Source organism: Lutra lutra, chromosome X (genome assembly GCF_902655055.1).
Source record: "Lutra lutra chromosome X, mLutLut1.2, whole genome shotgun sequence".
Classification (NCBI taxonomy): Eukaryota; Metazoa; Chordata; class Mammalia; order Carnivora; family Mustelidae; genus Lutra; species Lutra lutra.
This window is the reverse complement of record NC_062296.1, coordinates 58,026,287-58,042,236: the sequence shown is the minus strand read 5'-3', so window position 1 is coordinate 58,042,236 and position 15,950 is coordinate 58,026,287. Positions and strand designations below refer to the sequence as shown.

General features: G+C 41.8%; 1 protein-coding gene across 2 annotated transcripts in view; it reads left to right on the top strand.

Annotated features, from left to right (window-relative positions):
• The first annotated feature begins 2,572 nt into the window (after positions 1 to 2,572).
• ZNF157 (zinc finger protein 157) overlaps positions 2,573 to 15,950 on the top strand; it is a 39,762-nt gene continuing 26,384 nt past the window's right edge. For both annotated transcript variants that reach the window (XM_047715024.1, XM_047715022.1), the window contains exons 1-2: positions 2,573 to 2,678; positions 4,442 to 4,648. In XM_047715024.1, the coding sequence (XP_047570980.1) occupies positions 2,574 to 2,678; positions 4,442 to 4,648 (312 nt within the window). In that variant the 5' untranslated portion in view covers position 2,573. The remainder of the gene's footprint in view (positions 2,679 to 4,441; positions 4,649 to 15,950) is intronic.

Genomic DNA, 15,950 nt, shown 5'->3' with positions numbered 1-15,950 from the left:
TTGCTGCACAACCAATTACTCCTAAACGTAAAGGTTTTTTTTTTTTTTAAAGATTTTATTTATTTATTTGACAGAGAGAAATCACAAGTAGGCAGAGAGGCAGGCAGAGAGAGAGGAGGAAGCAGGCTCCCTGCCGAGCAGAAAGCCCGATGTGGGGCTTGAACCCAGGACCTGGGATCATGACCTGAGCCGAAGGCAGCGGCTTAACCCACTGAGCCACCCAGGCACCCCTAAGGTTTAAACAACAAACATTTATTATCTCACAGTGTCTGTGGGGTTAAGAACTTGGGAGAGGCTTGGGTTCAAGATTCTGTTTCAGGGTCTCTAACTGAGGTTATAGTTAAAGTTGTTGCCTGGGGCTATAGTCCTTGAGGCTGGAGTCTGGCTCATTCATATGGCTATAAGCTAGAGGCCTCAGTTCCTCACTGGTTATTGGTAGGTGTGCTTGGCATACGGGCCTCTCCAAAGGCTGCCTGCCTTAGTGTCATTATGACACAGCAGCTGGTTTCTCCCAGAATGAGTGATATGAGGGATGAAGAGAGACAGAGAGAGAAAGAGAGAGAGAACACATGGAAGCCTCAGTCTTTTTTTTTTTTTTAAGATTTTATTTATTTATTTGACAGAGAGAGATCACAAGTAGATGGAGAGGCAGGCAGAGAGAGAGAGAGAGGGAAGCAGGCACCCTGCTGAGCAGAGAGCCCGATGCGGGACTCGATCCCAGGACCCTGAGATCATGACCTGAGCCGAAGGCAGCGGCTTAATCCACTGAGCCACCCAGGCGCCCCAGAAGCCTCAGTCTTTTATAGTCTGTTCTCTGAGGTGACAAACCATCTCTTCTGAATTGGAACCCTGGGCCTTCATTAACAATTCCCTGTCTCTACCTTAGGAAAATATGAACTTTCAACATCATCAATCTCCCTGGTTTGATCTAAAAACATCTGTTAATGATTTTGCCAGAAATCACCCTCTTGTTTTACTGATCATAAGCCCAGCCTCGGGAGCAATCTTCTACCATGAATGAACTTGTACATTTGATGGTCCTCAGGTCCAGTTCTTGAACTTGGGCCTCTGTTATCCTTCAGACATAATTTCCTCTCAGGTTTGAGCTGGAACCCAGTCATCTGTGACCAATGTCTGTTTTGGAGGTCTAATCCAAAGGACATTGATGGTAGAAAAGTCAACCTTGGTTCAATAGTTGAGATACAGACCAGAGAGGTATTGATAGTGGAAAATTAACAAATGCCTACTCTCAGTCTACAAAAAAGGGGCACATATGGTAAATGAGTTAACAGCATCTTGGATTCATGGTCAAAATACAGAGATACTAATGATGAAATGATAATACAGCACATTAATTTAGATCAAGAGTGCAACAAGGTGTTGGTAGAGTTGAAAAAGATCCAGGTTTGAGATCAGCCCAGGAGGCACTGATGGTAGAAGTTAGCACAGTCCAGGATCTGAGATGTTGCCCAAAAGTCATGACAAGAATATTTTGGAAATTTCTGTAGAAGTGTGTGTGCTACAATAATATTCTCACATTTGCTATTCTTTCTTCCACTCAGTTCACAAATACTGAGAGGGTGACACTCTAACTCTCCTGATTGTTGTGCTGAGACCGAGGCAGAGGGTCTGAATGTTCCTAGGGGACCCAGCAATCCATGCCCGAGCTTAGCTAGGGCCTACCTGTTGTGTCTGAAATGCCTTCAACAGGGCAAAGAGCCTTCTACCTCTTGTCAGAGAAGGCCTGCAGGAAGGGTATATGTAGGAGTAGGTTTTGAAGAATGTTTAGATTAGGAGTTCGGAGGTGAAGAACACGTAGAATTCTCCCTTCTCTCCCAAGAGTACATAGTAGCTCTTAAAGTCCCATGTAAGAGAGGTGACGAGGCTGCAAACTGGTTGACAGGAGGAGTTAGGGGCGTGTTTCTGAGATGTATTTTCGGGGACAGTATGCTTACTATGTTTTTAAAATATTTTTCTATTGGCTATTTGCTTAAAAATATTAGTTGTCTATATCAAAGGTTATTATTATTATTATTTCTAGCCACTATCATTTTAGTGGGCGTAATGAAAGTAATGGAGACTGAGGTGGTTTCAATTCCCTTCACCAATTCCAGCACATCAAAATAATGTATCACTATGACTCCTCCCCACTCTTCTCCAGTGGTATCACCCAGGAGGGGATCAACAATAACCTGACTTTCCCCACCTCTTCCCAGGAGTATCTCCAAGGAGAGAACTGTACCACACCGACTCCTTCCCTCTCCTGCCCAGTGGTATCTGCCGGGGCGGGGGGGGGGGGGGGGGGGGGAGACTGTACCATTCTAATTTCTCCTTTCCTCCGAGTGACATCTTCCCGGAGGAAACTAATCCTGTTCTTTCTCCTCTCCCCAGTGGTGTCTCCCTTAGAGATAAGGTCACATCTCCCCTGACCCCGGCGCCTCCGCTTCTGTAAACTTTGCACAGACCTATAGAACCCAGTTCCAAAGACCAACTCCTCCCGGACGCTTGCCCTGAACAACGCCCCCCGCCCCCTCCTTCGGTGGAACAGCCCACTGTACGGAATTGGCGCTAAGATGGCGGCCTCCATGGAGGAAAGCCTCGGCACAGCCATGTTCCTCGCCCAACAACTCCACTCGTGGACAAAGTCCCTGCAGATCCATAACTGCACCTTGCTCAGAGTGAGTAGACCACACAGCATCACAGCCATTCCGATGTGTGCGAGACCAACACCACAGAAGGGGCACTGTCAGGGGTGAGGACAGGAAACGGAAGTGGCCCTCAGAGGACGTTTAAGTCTTGTTGGCGCGCGGCGCTAAAGCGAGTGCACGAGGTTTTAAGGCGTGACAGTCATCAGTGATTTTGAGGTGATGGCTTTGTTGGCTTTTGGGAATGACGAATTGTCAGTTTGTAAGGTCCATTGGTGGGGAGTTGCAGAATGTGGTGAATGGGAATCTGTGCAGGTCAGGGATGGGGGTTTCTGGGATAGTCAGTTTTTAGATTCCTTGCTGCATCTCGTTGTCAAATCTTAATAGAGTGTGTTTAGGTTTTTTCCTTATCAGTCTCCCCAGAGGCGTGCTAATCTTACTAGTCTTTCCAAAGAACCAACTTTTGGCCTTGTCGATCCTCTCTGATGTACCTTTGTTTTCTATTTCTGTAATTTCTGCTCTTATCTGTACCACTTTCTCTTTAACTTTTTAAATTGGATATTAATTCATTAATGTTCAGCCTTTCTTCTTTGTTAAAAACCATTTAGAACATGAATTTCTCTTTAAGAATCTCTTTACCTGCATTCCACAAAATTTTACATACACCATCTTATTATTACTGAGATTTGTGTTTCTTTTCTATTATTTATATTACCTTAATAAAATGCATTTTGGAAGGGTTGACATTTTTATTACATCTTATCCAAGGATATGGTATATCTGTGTGACTATTTTATATTTGTCAATTTTTTTAATTGTAGAAGTCCAATTCCTTAAATACATTTTGTGTATTTCTTGCTGTCATTAGTAATGGGTTTTTTTTTTTCCCATTTTTATATGATCACTGCTGTTGTAGAGGGAAAACTATCTGCTCTTATAATTTTATCTGGTATCCAGCCCCTTTTCAAATTGCCCTATGAATGCTAGTAGTGTCTGTGTTTTCTTTGTATAAAATCATATACATTGGCAAAAGAAAGCCACATTTCCATTTCCTTGCAATATCCATTCTTACTGTTTCATCTTCCTTGGTGTGAGCTAGAGCCAGCAAAACAATTGTGAGTTCTATTAGACATCCCTATCTTGTTGATAATTTTAATGGCAATAGCTTCTTCATTTTACTTTTTAGCATAATAGTCCAGGGCTGTGTTTTGTAAATGATTTTTGTGGTATTTAAATGGGTTACATCTTCCCTAATTTTAGCTGGAGTTCTATTGGTAATGTCTCCTGAATAGTGTCAAATGCTTTTCTGGTATAAGTTAATAGCAACATGCCCCCCCCATTTGTTGATTAATAAATATTATTAATGTGGAACCGTCTTCTGGAAAGAAGAGGCTAAGAGCTTCTTGTAGAAGAATTTAAGAGGGATTTTTCACCCTAAAATGGAAAAATAATTGAAGAGGGCAGAAGAGATACCTTTCATTCAGATTACCAGGTTTCCAAGTTTCCTGTCAGTCACCCCTCAGGTCCCCATCGACTTTAGCACCATTTGCTGCCCCAATTCTGCCCTCCCTGCAAACTTAGGTCCACCTTGAACCTAGAATTGAGGAATAGGCTGGCTAGGTAAGGTGTGAAGCTCCCTGTGGAGCCACCCCAGAATAAAGGCCTCTGAGGTCATTCATTTGACTTCAGATATCTTGATCATTTTCATAATCCGCCCTAACGCTCAGAGTGGGGGTTGCTGAACTTTGTGGTGTAAATGCGGAATGACACTGATCACACGGATGCTGTCCTTTTAGGATTTCTTGGTGTCTCTGTGGAGCTGTCGAGGTTTCTCCTTACTGGAGGCTGCGGGATCTTCCATTCATTCTGACCGCAGCCCATATACCGACTCCCCTCCAGCTTTGGAAGGTGGGCTGAGACCCAGGGTGAACATGTCAGCTAATAGGAAATCACCCCAGAGGTTCCCTGCTCTGGTTCCAGGACTGCCTGGCAGATCATTTGAGGTAAGGAGGAGGAGCCTACTTTAAAATTTTTTCTTTTTTTTAAGATAAATTTTTAAATTTTGAGATAATTGTAGATTCCAATGCAATGTACCATTTACCCAGTTTCCTCTAACAGGAACATCATGCAAAAGCCTTGGTATAGTATCACAACTAGGATATTGACATAGGGAACATTTCCATCATGACAAGGACCCCTCATCTTGCCTTTTAATAGACACAACCACTTCCCTCCTCCCCCACTCCCTCCTTAACTCCTGGCCATCACTGAGCTATAAGTTTGTCACTTCAAGCATGACATATAAATGGAATAATACAGTACGTAACTTTTTGGGACTGGCTTTTTTTACACAGCATAATTCTCTGGAGATTCATGCAGATTATTGGGTATATGAATAGCTTGATCCTTTTTATTGCTGAATAGTATTCCCTGGTATCAGTGTACCACAGTTGGCTTAACCATCCTCTTGTTGAAGGACATCTTGGCTGTTTCCAGTTTGGGGCTATTATGAATAAAGATGCTATGATTTTTTGTGTAAGGATTTTGTATGAGACGAATGCATGTGAATGCAATGGCTAGATTGTATGCTAAGTGCATTTCAAACAATTGACTTAATTTTTTTTTTACTACAACTTTAGATTTATTGAATAATTGAGAAAATAGTACATGTAGTTCCATGTACCACTCTGTCTCCTCCATAGTTTCCCCATGATTAATATCTTGCATTCGTGTAGTACATTGGTTACAATGAACTAATATGGATACCCTGTTATTAATTATAGTCTATAGTAAGGTTCATTCTTTGTGTTGCGCATTCTTTAAGTTTTGACAAATGCGTAATAACATATATTCTCCATTACAGTTTCATATGGAACAGTTTCGTCTGTGCCTCAGCTGTTCATCCTTTCTCTCCCTAGGCTTGAACCTCTGTTTTTTTTTTTGTTTTATTGTCTCTATATAGTCTTACCTCTTTTAAGGTGTCATATAGTGGGACTCATACAGTCTACAGCCTTTTCAGATTAGCCTCTGTCACTCAGCAGTTTGCATTTTATTTATTTATTTTATTAAAAAAATTTTTAAAAAATCTTTATTTATTTTTTTGACAGAGAGAGAGGCAGAGAGAGGGAACACAAGCAGATGAGTGGGAAAGGGAGAGCAGGCTTCCCGCTGAGCAAGGAGCCCGATGTGGGACTCGATCCCAGGACCCCAGGATCATGACCTGAGCCGAAGGCAGATGCTTAACGACTGAGCCACCCAGGCGCCCAGCAATTTGCATTTTAGCTTCCTCCATGTCTTTTTGTGGCTTTATATCTCATTTATTTTTATCACTGAATAATATTCCAGCGTATGGACGTACCACAATTTGCTTATCCATTCACCTATCGAAGGACATCTTAGTTGTTCCCAGTTTGGGGCAATTATGAATAAAGCTGCTATAAACATTTATATACAGGTTTTTGTGTGGACATATGTCTTCAGTTCAGATGGATAAATAAGTAGGAGTGCAATTTTGGATCATACGGTAAAACCGGCTTTGCAAGAAACTGTCAAACTGTCTTCCTAAGTTCTTTTTTTTTTTTTTAAGATTTTATTTATTTATTTGACAGAGAGAGATCACAAGCAGGCAGAGATGCAGGCAGAGAGAGAGGAGGAAGCAGGCTCCCCGCCGAGCAGAGAGCCCAATGCGGGGCTCGATCCCAAGACCCTGAGATCATGACCTGAGCCGAAGGCAGCGGCTTAACCCACTGAGCCACCCAGGCGCCCCGTCTTCCTAAGTTCTTGACCATTTTACATTCAAACCAGCAATGAACGAGAACATTCCTGTTGTTCCATATCCTTGTCAGCATTTGGTATTGTTGGGTTTTTGGATTGTAACCATTCTAATAGGGGTATAATGGTATCTCATCATTGTTTTGACTTATAATTCCCTAATGAAAAATGATGTTGAACATAGTTGTACATGTTCATTTGCCATCTGTGTATTTTCTTTGGTCAAATGTCTATTCAGAACTTTTTTCCTTTTTTTTTTAAGATTTATTTATTTATCTGAGAGGGGGCATCTGGGTGGCTTAGACCTTTGGGTGTCTGCCTTTGGCTCAGGTCATGAACTCAGGTTCTGGGATCGAGCCCTGTGTTGGGCTCCCTGCTCAGTGGGGAGTCTGCTTCTCCCTCTCCCTCTACCCCTCCCCACTGCTTGTGTACTCTCTTTCAAATAAATAAATAAATGAATAAATAAACACAGTATTTTTGAAAGTAAGATTTATTTATTTATTTGAGAGAGAAAGAGCACATGCGAGTACACACATGCACACAGCGTGCAAGTTGGGGAGTGGGAGGGAGGGAGGGAGATGAACAAGCAGATTCACACTGAACATGAAGCCTGACTTGGGGCTCAATCTCATGACCCTGAGATCATGACCTGAGCTGAAATCAAGAGTCAGATGCTTAACTGACTGAGCCACCCAGGAGCCCTGGATCTATTTCCTTTCTGTTTGTTCCACTGATATATTTGTCTATTCTTCACCGATACCATGCTCTTCATCTATCTATCTATCTATTTATTTATTTTGTTTTAGATTATTTATTTATTTGACACAGAGAGAGAGAGATCACAAGTAGGCAGAGAGGCAGGCAGTGGGGGGAGGGTAGCAGGCTCCCCGCTGAGCAGAGAGCCCGATGTGGGGCTCGATCCCAGGACCCTGAGACCATGACCTTAGCCAAAGGCGGAGGCTCAACCCACTGAGCCACCCAGGTACCCCTACCATGCTCTTTTTTTATTGAGGTCTCACTGACTTACAACATTATATTAATTTCAGGAGTACAACATGTGTATATCTGAACATATGTAAATATGTATAACATATGTACAACATAATCAATCTATATTTGCATGTGTTACAAAATGATCACCACAATAAGGCTAGTTAACATCCATCACCATGTACAGTTGTAGAATTTTTTCTTGTGATGAGAACTTTTAAGATTTACTCATAGCAACTTTTAAATATGCAATACAGTATAATTACCTATAGTTGCCATGTTGTACATTACATCCCCATGACTTTTTTTTATAACTGTAAATTTGTATTTTTTTAGTATATGTGCTGCCGAAGCGAGCACAGTAAATTTGTATTTTTTTAAAAGATTTTATTTATTTGACAGAGATCACAAGCAAGCAGAGAGACAGGCAGAGAGAGAGAGAGAGGGGGAAGCAGGCTCCCCGCTGAGCAGAGAGCCCAATGCGGGGCTAGATCCCAGGACCCTGGGATCATGACCTGAGCCAAAGGCAGAGGCTTTAACCCACTGAGCCACCCAGGCACCCCTAAGTTTGTATTTTTTGACTCCCTTCACCCATTTGGCTCTTTTTTAAAAAATTTATTTTATTTTTTCAGTGTTCCACAATTCATTGTTTATGCACCACACCCATTGCTCCATGCAGCACATGTCCTCCATAATACCCACCACCAGGATCACCCAACCCCCTACCCCCCTCCCTTCTAAAACCCTCAGTTTGTTTCTCAGAGTCCATAGTCTCTCGTGATTCGTCTCCCCCTCCGATTTCCCCCAACTCCCTTCTCCTCTCCATCTCCCCATGTCCTCCATGTTATTCCTTATGCTCCACAAGTAACTGAAACCATATGATAATTGACTCTCTCTGCTTGATTTATTTCACTCAGCATAATCTCCTCCAGTCCCGTCCATGTTGATACAAAAGTTAGGTATTCATCCTTTCTGATGGAGGCATAATGCCTAACTCTTATCGCCACATCTGGTAACCGCCAATTTTTCTCTGTACTGTGAGCTTGGTGGTTGTTGTTGTTGTTGTTGTTGTTGTTTTTCGATCCCTCATATATGTGAGATCATACAGGATTTTTCTTTCTTTTTTTTTTTTAAAGATTTATTTATTTATTTATTTGTCAGAGAGAGCGAGGGAGAGAGAGCGAGCACAGGCAGACAGAATGGCAGGCAGAGGCAGAGGGAGAAGCAGGTTCCCCGACGAGCAAGGAGCCCGATGCGGGACTCGATCCCAGGACGCTGGGATCATGACCTGAGCCGAAGGCAGCTGCTTAACCAACTGAGCCACCCAGGCGTTCCATACAGGATTTTTCTTTCTCTGACTTATTTCCCTTAGCATAATGCCTTCAGGATCCATCCATATTCTTGCAAATGGCAATATGTCCCCATTCTTTTACGGCTGAATAATATTCTATTGTGTGTACACACACACACCATATTTTCTTTATTCATTCATCTGTTGATGGACGCTTGAGTAGTTTCCGTATCTTGGCTATTGTAAATAATGTAGCAGTGAACACGGGGTGTATATATTTCTTTGTTAGTGTGTTTTTCCTTTGGATAAATACTCAGAAGTGGAATTGCTGGATGATATGATAGTTCTATATTTAATTTTTTGAGGAACCTACATACTGTTTTCCATAGTGACTGTACCAGTTGCTATTCCTATCAGCAGTGCACAAGGGTTCCCTTTTCTTTACATCCTCACCAACTTTTGTGTTTGATACTAGCCGTTCTGGCAGGTGTGGGGTGATATGTCATTGTGGTTTTGGTTTGCCTTTCTCCAATGATTAGATTAGTGATTTTTTTCAAGTAGGCTTCATGCTCAGCGCGGGGCTTGAACTCACAACCCTGAGATCAAGTGTCCCATGCCCTACCTACTGAGCCAGCCAGGTGCCCCTAAATTAGTGATGTTGAGCATCTTTTATGTACTCGTTGGCCGTCTGCATATCTTCTTTGGAAAACTGTCCGTTTAGATCCTCTGGCTATTTTTTTTTTAAGATTTTATTTGTTTATTCGAGAGAGTGAGAGAGCGAGAGCGAGAAAGAGAGAGAGAGAGAGCATGAATGGTGGGGAGGGACGGAGGCAGAGGGAGAAGCAGGGAGAAGGCAGAGGCAGAGGGAGAAGCAGGCTCCCTGGGCTTGATCCCAGGACCCTGGGATCATGACCTAAGCCAAAGGCAGACACTTAGCCAACTGAGTCACCCAGGCGCCCCCCCCCCCCCGCCTATTTTTATTTTTTAAAATATTTTATTTATTTGACAAACAGAGATCACAAGTAGGCAGAGAGGCAGGCAGAGAGAGAGGGGGAAGCAGGCTCCCCACTGAGCAGAGAGCCCAATACGGGGCTTGATCCCAGGACCCTGAGGTCATGACCTGAGCTGAAGGCAGAGGCTTAACCCACTGAGCCACCCAGGGGCCCCTGCCTATTTTTAAATCAGATTGTTTTTTGCTATTGAGTCATATGGGTCATATGGATTTTTTATAAATTTTTGGATATTAGCCTCTTACCAGATACATGATTTACAAATATTTTCTACCCTTCGGTAGGTTGTCTTTTCATTTAGTTGAGGTTTCCTTTGCTCTGCAGAAGCTTTTTAGTTTGATGTAGTTCTACTTGTTTATTTTTGCTTTTGTTGCCTTTGCTTTTGGTATCAAATCCAAAAAATCATCACCAAGACTGATGTCAGGGAGCTTACTGCCTATATTTTCTTAGAGTTTGATGGTTTGAGGTCTTAGGTTCAAGTCTTTAATCCATTTTGAGTTAATTTTTGTGCATGGTGTAAGATCGTGGTCCCCAGTTTCATTTTTCTGCATGTGGCTGTCCAATTGATTGAAGACTCCTTTCTTCATTGATTATTCTTGGGTCTTTGGTCATAAATCAATTGGCCATGTGTGTGTGGGTTTATTTCTGAACTCTGTTTTGTTTCATTGAGATATGTGTCTATTTTTTTAAGATTTTATTTTTATTTACTTATTTGACAGAGAGAGTGAGAGAGCACAAGCTAGGGGTGCGGGGTGGCAGGGAGGAGCAGAGGGGGAGTGAGAAGCAGACTTTCTGCTGAGCAGGGAGCCTGATGCGGGACTTAATCCCAGGACCCTGGGATCATGACCTGAGCCGAAGGTGGGTGCTTGACCAACTGGGCCACCCAGGTGCCCGAGATATGTGTCTATTTTTATGCCAGTACCACACTGCTTTGATTACTATAGTTTTGTATGATAGTTTAAAATCAGAGAGCATGATGCCTCCAGCATTGTTCTTTCTTCTCAAGATTGCTTATGTGGGGCACCTGGGTGGCTCATTCGGTTAAGCGTCTGCCTTTGGCTCAGGTCATGATCCCAGAGTCCTGGGATCAAGTCCCTACTGAGCAGGCAGCTTGCTTCTCTCTCTGCCTCTTCCCCTGCTCATGCTCTCTCTCTGGTGTTCTCCCCTTCTTTCTCTCAAATAAATAAATAAAATCTTTAAAAAAAAAAGATTGCTAGTGTGTTGTAGTTATTAATTTACAAGTTTTGTACATGTTTTGTCAGCTTTATACTAAAGTCTTTCATATTTCTTAGTGATTATGAATGATTTTATATATGTATTTTTAATTTTAGAGTCCATATTTTCATGGCTAATGTAGAAATACAATGGGTTTTTGTATTGGATCTTGTTTCCCATGACTGCTGAATTCAGTTCTAGGAGGTTTTTCTTTTTTTGGAGATTTTTGTTTGTGTGTGTGATTTTACCCCTAGACCATCATGTCATCTAGAACTAGGGACATTTTTATTTTTTCTTCTTTATTCTGTATACCTTTCATTTCCATTTCTTTTTTTTAAGATTTTATTTATTTATTTGACAGCAAGAGAGACAGCGAGAGCAGGAACACAAGCAGGGGGAGTGGGAGAGGGAGAAACAGGCTTCCCCACTGAGCAGGGAGCCCGATGCGGGGCTCGATCTCAGGACCCCGGGATCATGACCTGAGCCAAAGGCAAGTGGTTAGCCAACCGAGCCTTCACTGATTTCTGCTCTTTTCTGTTTTCCTTCCTTCTGCTTGCTCTGGGTTTACTTTGGTCCTTTTGAAAAGCAAAATATAATTGATAATATAACATTGTGGAAGTTTAAGGTGTACAACGTGTTGGTTTGATACATTTATATATTGCAATATGATTACTACTGTAGTGTTTGTTAACATCTCTATCATATCACATAATTATCATTTGTTTTTTGTGATTGGAACAGTTTAGGTCTAGTTTCTTTTTTTTTAAAAGATTATTTATTTATTTATTTGACACAGAGAGAGAGACTGAGAGAGCACGAGAGGGAAAACACAAGCACAGGGAGTAGGAGAGGGAGAAGCAGGCTTCTGGCTGAGCAGGGATCCTCGGGGCTTGATCCCTGAGCTGAAGGCAGATGCTTAATGACTGAGCCACCCAGGCATCCCTAAGTCTAATTTCTTAAGAACCTTGAAGTTTATAGTATTGTATCCGATAATCAACTTGCTATGCATTAGATCTCCAATACTTACTTATCTACTAGTTCGAAGTTTGTACCCTTAAACAGCATATATCCCCAATACGGTCTTTTTTCCCCCTAGTGTTTGAGGTAGGACATTAGATGTTTTATTTGAGACTTTCCTCTTCCAACCATATGCATTTAGTGCTCTATACTTTTCTCTCAGCCCTGCTTTAGACGTGTTCCCCGAATTGAAAATGTTGTATTTTCATTTTTATTCAGTTCATTGTATTTTTTTAAATTTCCTTTGAGACTTCCTCTTTGAACCATAGATTATTAGAAATGTGTTACTTAATTTCCAAGTGTTTGGAGATTCTCTTGTTATCTTTCTGTTACTGATGTCTTTTTTTAAAAAAGATTTTATTTATTTGACAGAGAGAGAGAGAGAGCGCACAAGCAGGGGGAGCAGCAGGCAGAGGGAGAAGCGGGCTTTCTGTTGCTGAGCAGGGAGTCCAATGCGACATTCGATCCCAGGACCCTGGGATGATGACCTGAGCCAAAGGCAGACACTTAAAGGACTGAGCCACCCCGGTGCCCCTCTGTTACTGATTTCTAGTTTAATTCCAGTGGGGTCATGGAAAATTGCTCATTTTCTATTTAGTTGCTCTGAATTGCAAGAAGTTGCATTGAGGTTTCCAACTATAATTTGTCTTTTTAAAAAAGATATTTATTTTTTTATTTTTAGTCAGATTAATAGTGTACATGCCCAAGTAGGGTGAGGGGCAGAGGGAGAGAAGCAGACTCCCTGCTGAGCATGGCGCCCACGGACACCGCAAGGCTCGATCTGCAGGGCTCGATCTCATGACCCTGGAATCATGACCTGAGCCAAAAATCAAGAGTCAGTCCCTCAGCCACCCAGGACCCCCTAATTTGTCTCCCCCACCCCAGTTTTATTAGCTTTTTCTTTTGTGTTTGCCTCATAAACATTTAGGATTGATTTGTCTCTTTTGATTAATTGACTTTTTCTTATTGTTAGATGTCTTCTCTCTCTGTGGTAATTTTTTGCTCTGAAGTCTACTTTCTCTGACATCAATATAGCTACTTTTGCTTTCTTTTTCTCCAGCTTTATTGAGGTATAATTAACATTTCTGTGTTCTTTTTTTTTAAGATTTTTATTTATTTATTTGAGAGAGAAACAGTGAGAGAGAGCATGAGAGGGGAGAAGGTCAGAGGGAGCAGACTCCCCATGGAGCAGGGAGCCTGATGCGGGACTCAATCCCAGGACTCTGGGATCATGACCTGAGCCAAAGGCAGTCGCTTAACCAACTGAGCCACCCAGGCGCCCCATTTCTGTGTTCTTTTGATGGATGTTTGCATGATGTATCTTTCCCCATACTTTTACCTTCAACCTGCCTGTATTGCTCTTTTATTTATTATTATTATTATTATTTTTAAAGATTTCATTTATTTATTTGACAGAGATCACAAGTAGGCAGAGAGGCAGGCAGAGAGAGAGAGGGGGAAGCAGGCTCCCCGCTGAGCAGGGAGCCCAATGTGGGGCTCGATCCCAGGACCCTGGGATCATGACCAGAGCCGAAGGCAGAGGCTTTAACCCACTGAGCCACCCAGGCGCCCCTGTATTGCTCTTTTAGATACCCTACATTTGGGTGATGTTTTTAATTTTTTCTACCAATTTCTGTCTTTTAATTGGTGCAGTTAGACCATTTATATTTATTTTACTTTTTATTTTATTATTTTTTAAAAGATTCATCTATCTGAGAGAGGGGGAGAGAGAGAGCGTGTGATGCGCATGTGTGCGCAAGCAGGAGAGAGGTGGAGGGAGTGGGAGAGAATCTCAAGCAGACTCCTCACTGAGCACGGAGCCTGATGCGGGGCTTGATCCCACCACCCCAATACCACGACCTGAGCTGAAACCAAGAGTCGGAGGCTCAACTGACTGAGCCACCGAGGCACACCCTAGACCATTGACATTTAATGTAATTAAGGGTATGTTAGGCCTTATGTCTACATTTTATTTTTTCTTCTTTTGTTCTCTCTTTCACTTTCTGTTTTATTTTTCCCTATCTTCCTGTCAGTCACTTGAACATTTCTTTTTTAGAATTCCATTTTGATTTACCTATAGTGTTTATGAGCATGTCTTTTTGTATAGCTATTTATTTATTTATGTTTAAATGAAGTAAGTGTACCCCCAATGTGGGGCTCAAACTCATGACCCTGAGATCAAGAGTCGTTTGCTCCACTGACTGAGCCAGCCAGGCACTTTGTGTAGTTTTTCATTTATTATTTTTTTATTTTTAAATTTTTAAAAAGTTTTTATTTTTATGTAATCTCCGCACCCAACATGGGGCTCAAACTCGCAACCCCGAGATCAAGGATCGCGTTCTCCACTGACTGAGCCAGCCTGGCGTCCCCTTTATAGCTTTTTAAATGGTTGCTCTAAGTATTACATCATATATACATAACTTGTGTTTGTCTGTTAGGATCATCACTTTGCCGATTTGAGTGAAATGTAGAAACCTTGCCACTCTTTAATCCTCTTCGCTGTCCCTTGTTTATAATTGCCTTAAATATTTCTTTTGTTAATCTTTTAAAAAGATTTTATTTATTTATTTGACAGAGAGAGATCACAGGTAGGCAGAGAGGCAGGCAGAGAGAGGGAAGCAGGCTCCCCGCTGAGCAGAGAGCCCAATGAGGGGCTCGATCCCAGGACCCTGGGATCATGACCTGAGCTGAAGGCAGACACGTAACCCACTGAACCACCCAGGCATCTCTTGTCTTAAATATTTCATCTACATATATTTATTTATTTATTTATTTTTAAAGATTTATTTTATTTATTTGACAGAGAGATCACAAGCAGGCAGAGGCAGGTAGAGAGAGAGGAGGAAGCAGGCTCCCTGCTGAGCAGAGAGCCCGATGCGGGGCTCGATCCCAGGACTCTGAGATCATGACCTGAGCCGAAGGCAGCGGCTTAATCCACTGAGCCACCCAGGCGCCCCGCATCTACATATATTTAGAACCTCATCAAATAGTGTTATAATTTTTTGCTTCAACTAGCAAACATTGTGTGGAAACCTCAAGAGGGGAAGGGAGGTCTGTTGTATTTATCCACATTTTTGTTTCCTGTGTTCTTTCTTCCTTTGTGGTGTGATAAGATTCCTTCCTTTATCTTTCATTTTCTGTTTAGGGAACTTCCTTTAGCCATTCTTATAGGATAGTTTTGCTGGACACAAATTCTATTAGGTTTTTTTTTTTTTTTCAATCTGGGAATGTCTTGATTTCTCCTTCATTCCTAAATGATATTTTCATTGTTGACAGTTCTTTTCTTTTAGTTGAAAAATGTTGTGCTACCCACTATGACCTCTATGGTTTCTGATGTGAAATCAGCTTCACTCAAATTGTTTCTGTAGGTAAGGTGTCATTTCTCTCTTGTGGTTTCCCATGTACATATTTTTATTTTATTTATTTATTTAAAAAGATTTTATTTATTTATTTGACAGAGAGAGAGTGGGAGGGAGAGTACAAGCAGAGGGAGGGATGGAGGGAGAGGGAGAAGCAGGCTCCCTGCTGAGCAGAGAGCCTGATGCGGGGCTCAATCCCAGGACCCTGGGATCATGACCTGAGCTGAAGGCAGAGGCTTAACCCACTGAGCCACCCAGGTATCCCCCATGTACATATTTTTAATCTTTAGTTTTCAAAAGCTTAACAATACGAATTAGTGTGGATTTCTTTGGTTTTATCCTGTTTGTGGTTTCTTCTGGTTCTTCAGTCTGTAAATTTATTTTTATTTATTATTATTTTTTAAGATTTTAAGTAATTTCTGTATCCAACATGGGGTTTGAATTCACAACCCGGATATCAAGAGTTGCATGCTTTTCTGAGTGCGCCAGCCAGGTGCCCCTGTAAATTTATGTTTTGCTAAATTGGGACATTTTTAGCCATTATTTCTTCATGTACTCCCCCCCCCCTTTTAAAAAAAATTTAAAGTCAGTTAACATGTAGTGTATTGTTAGGTTCAGGGTAGAGTTAAGTGATTAACCAGTTGTGTATAAC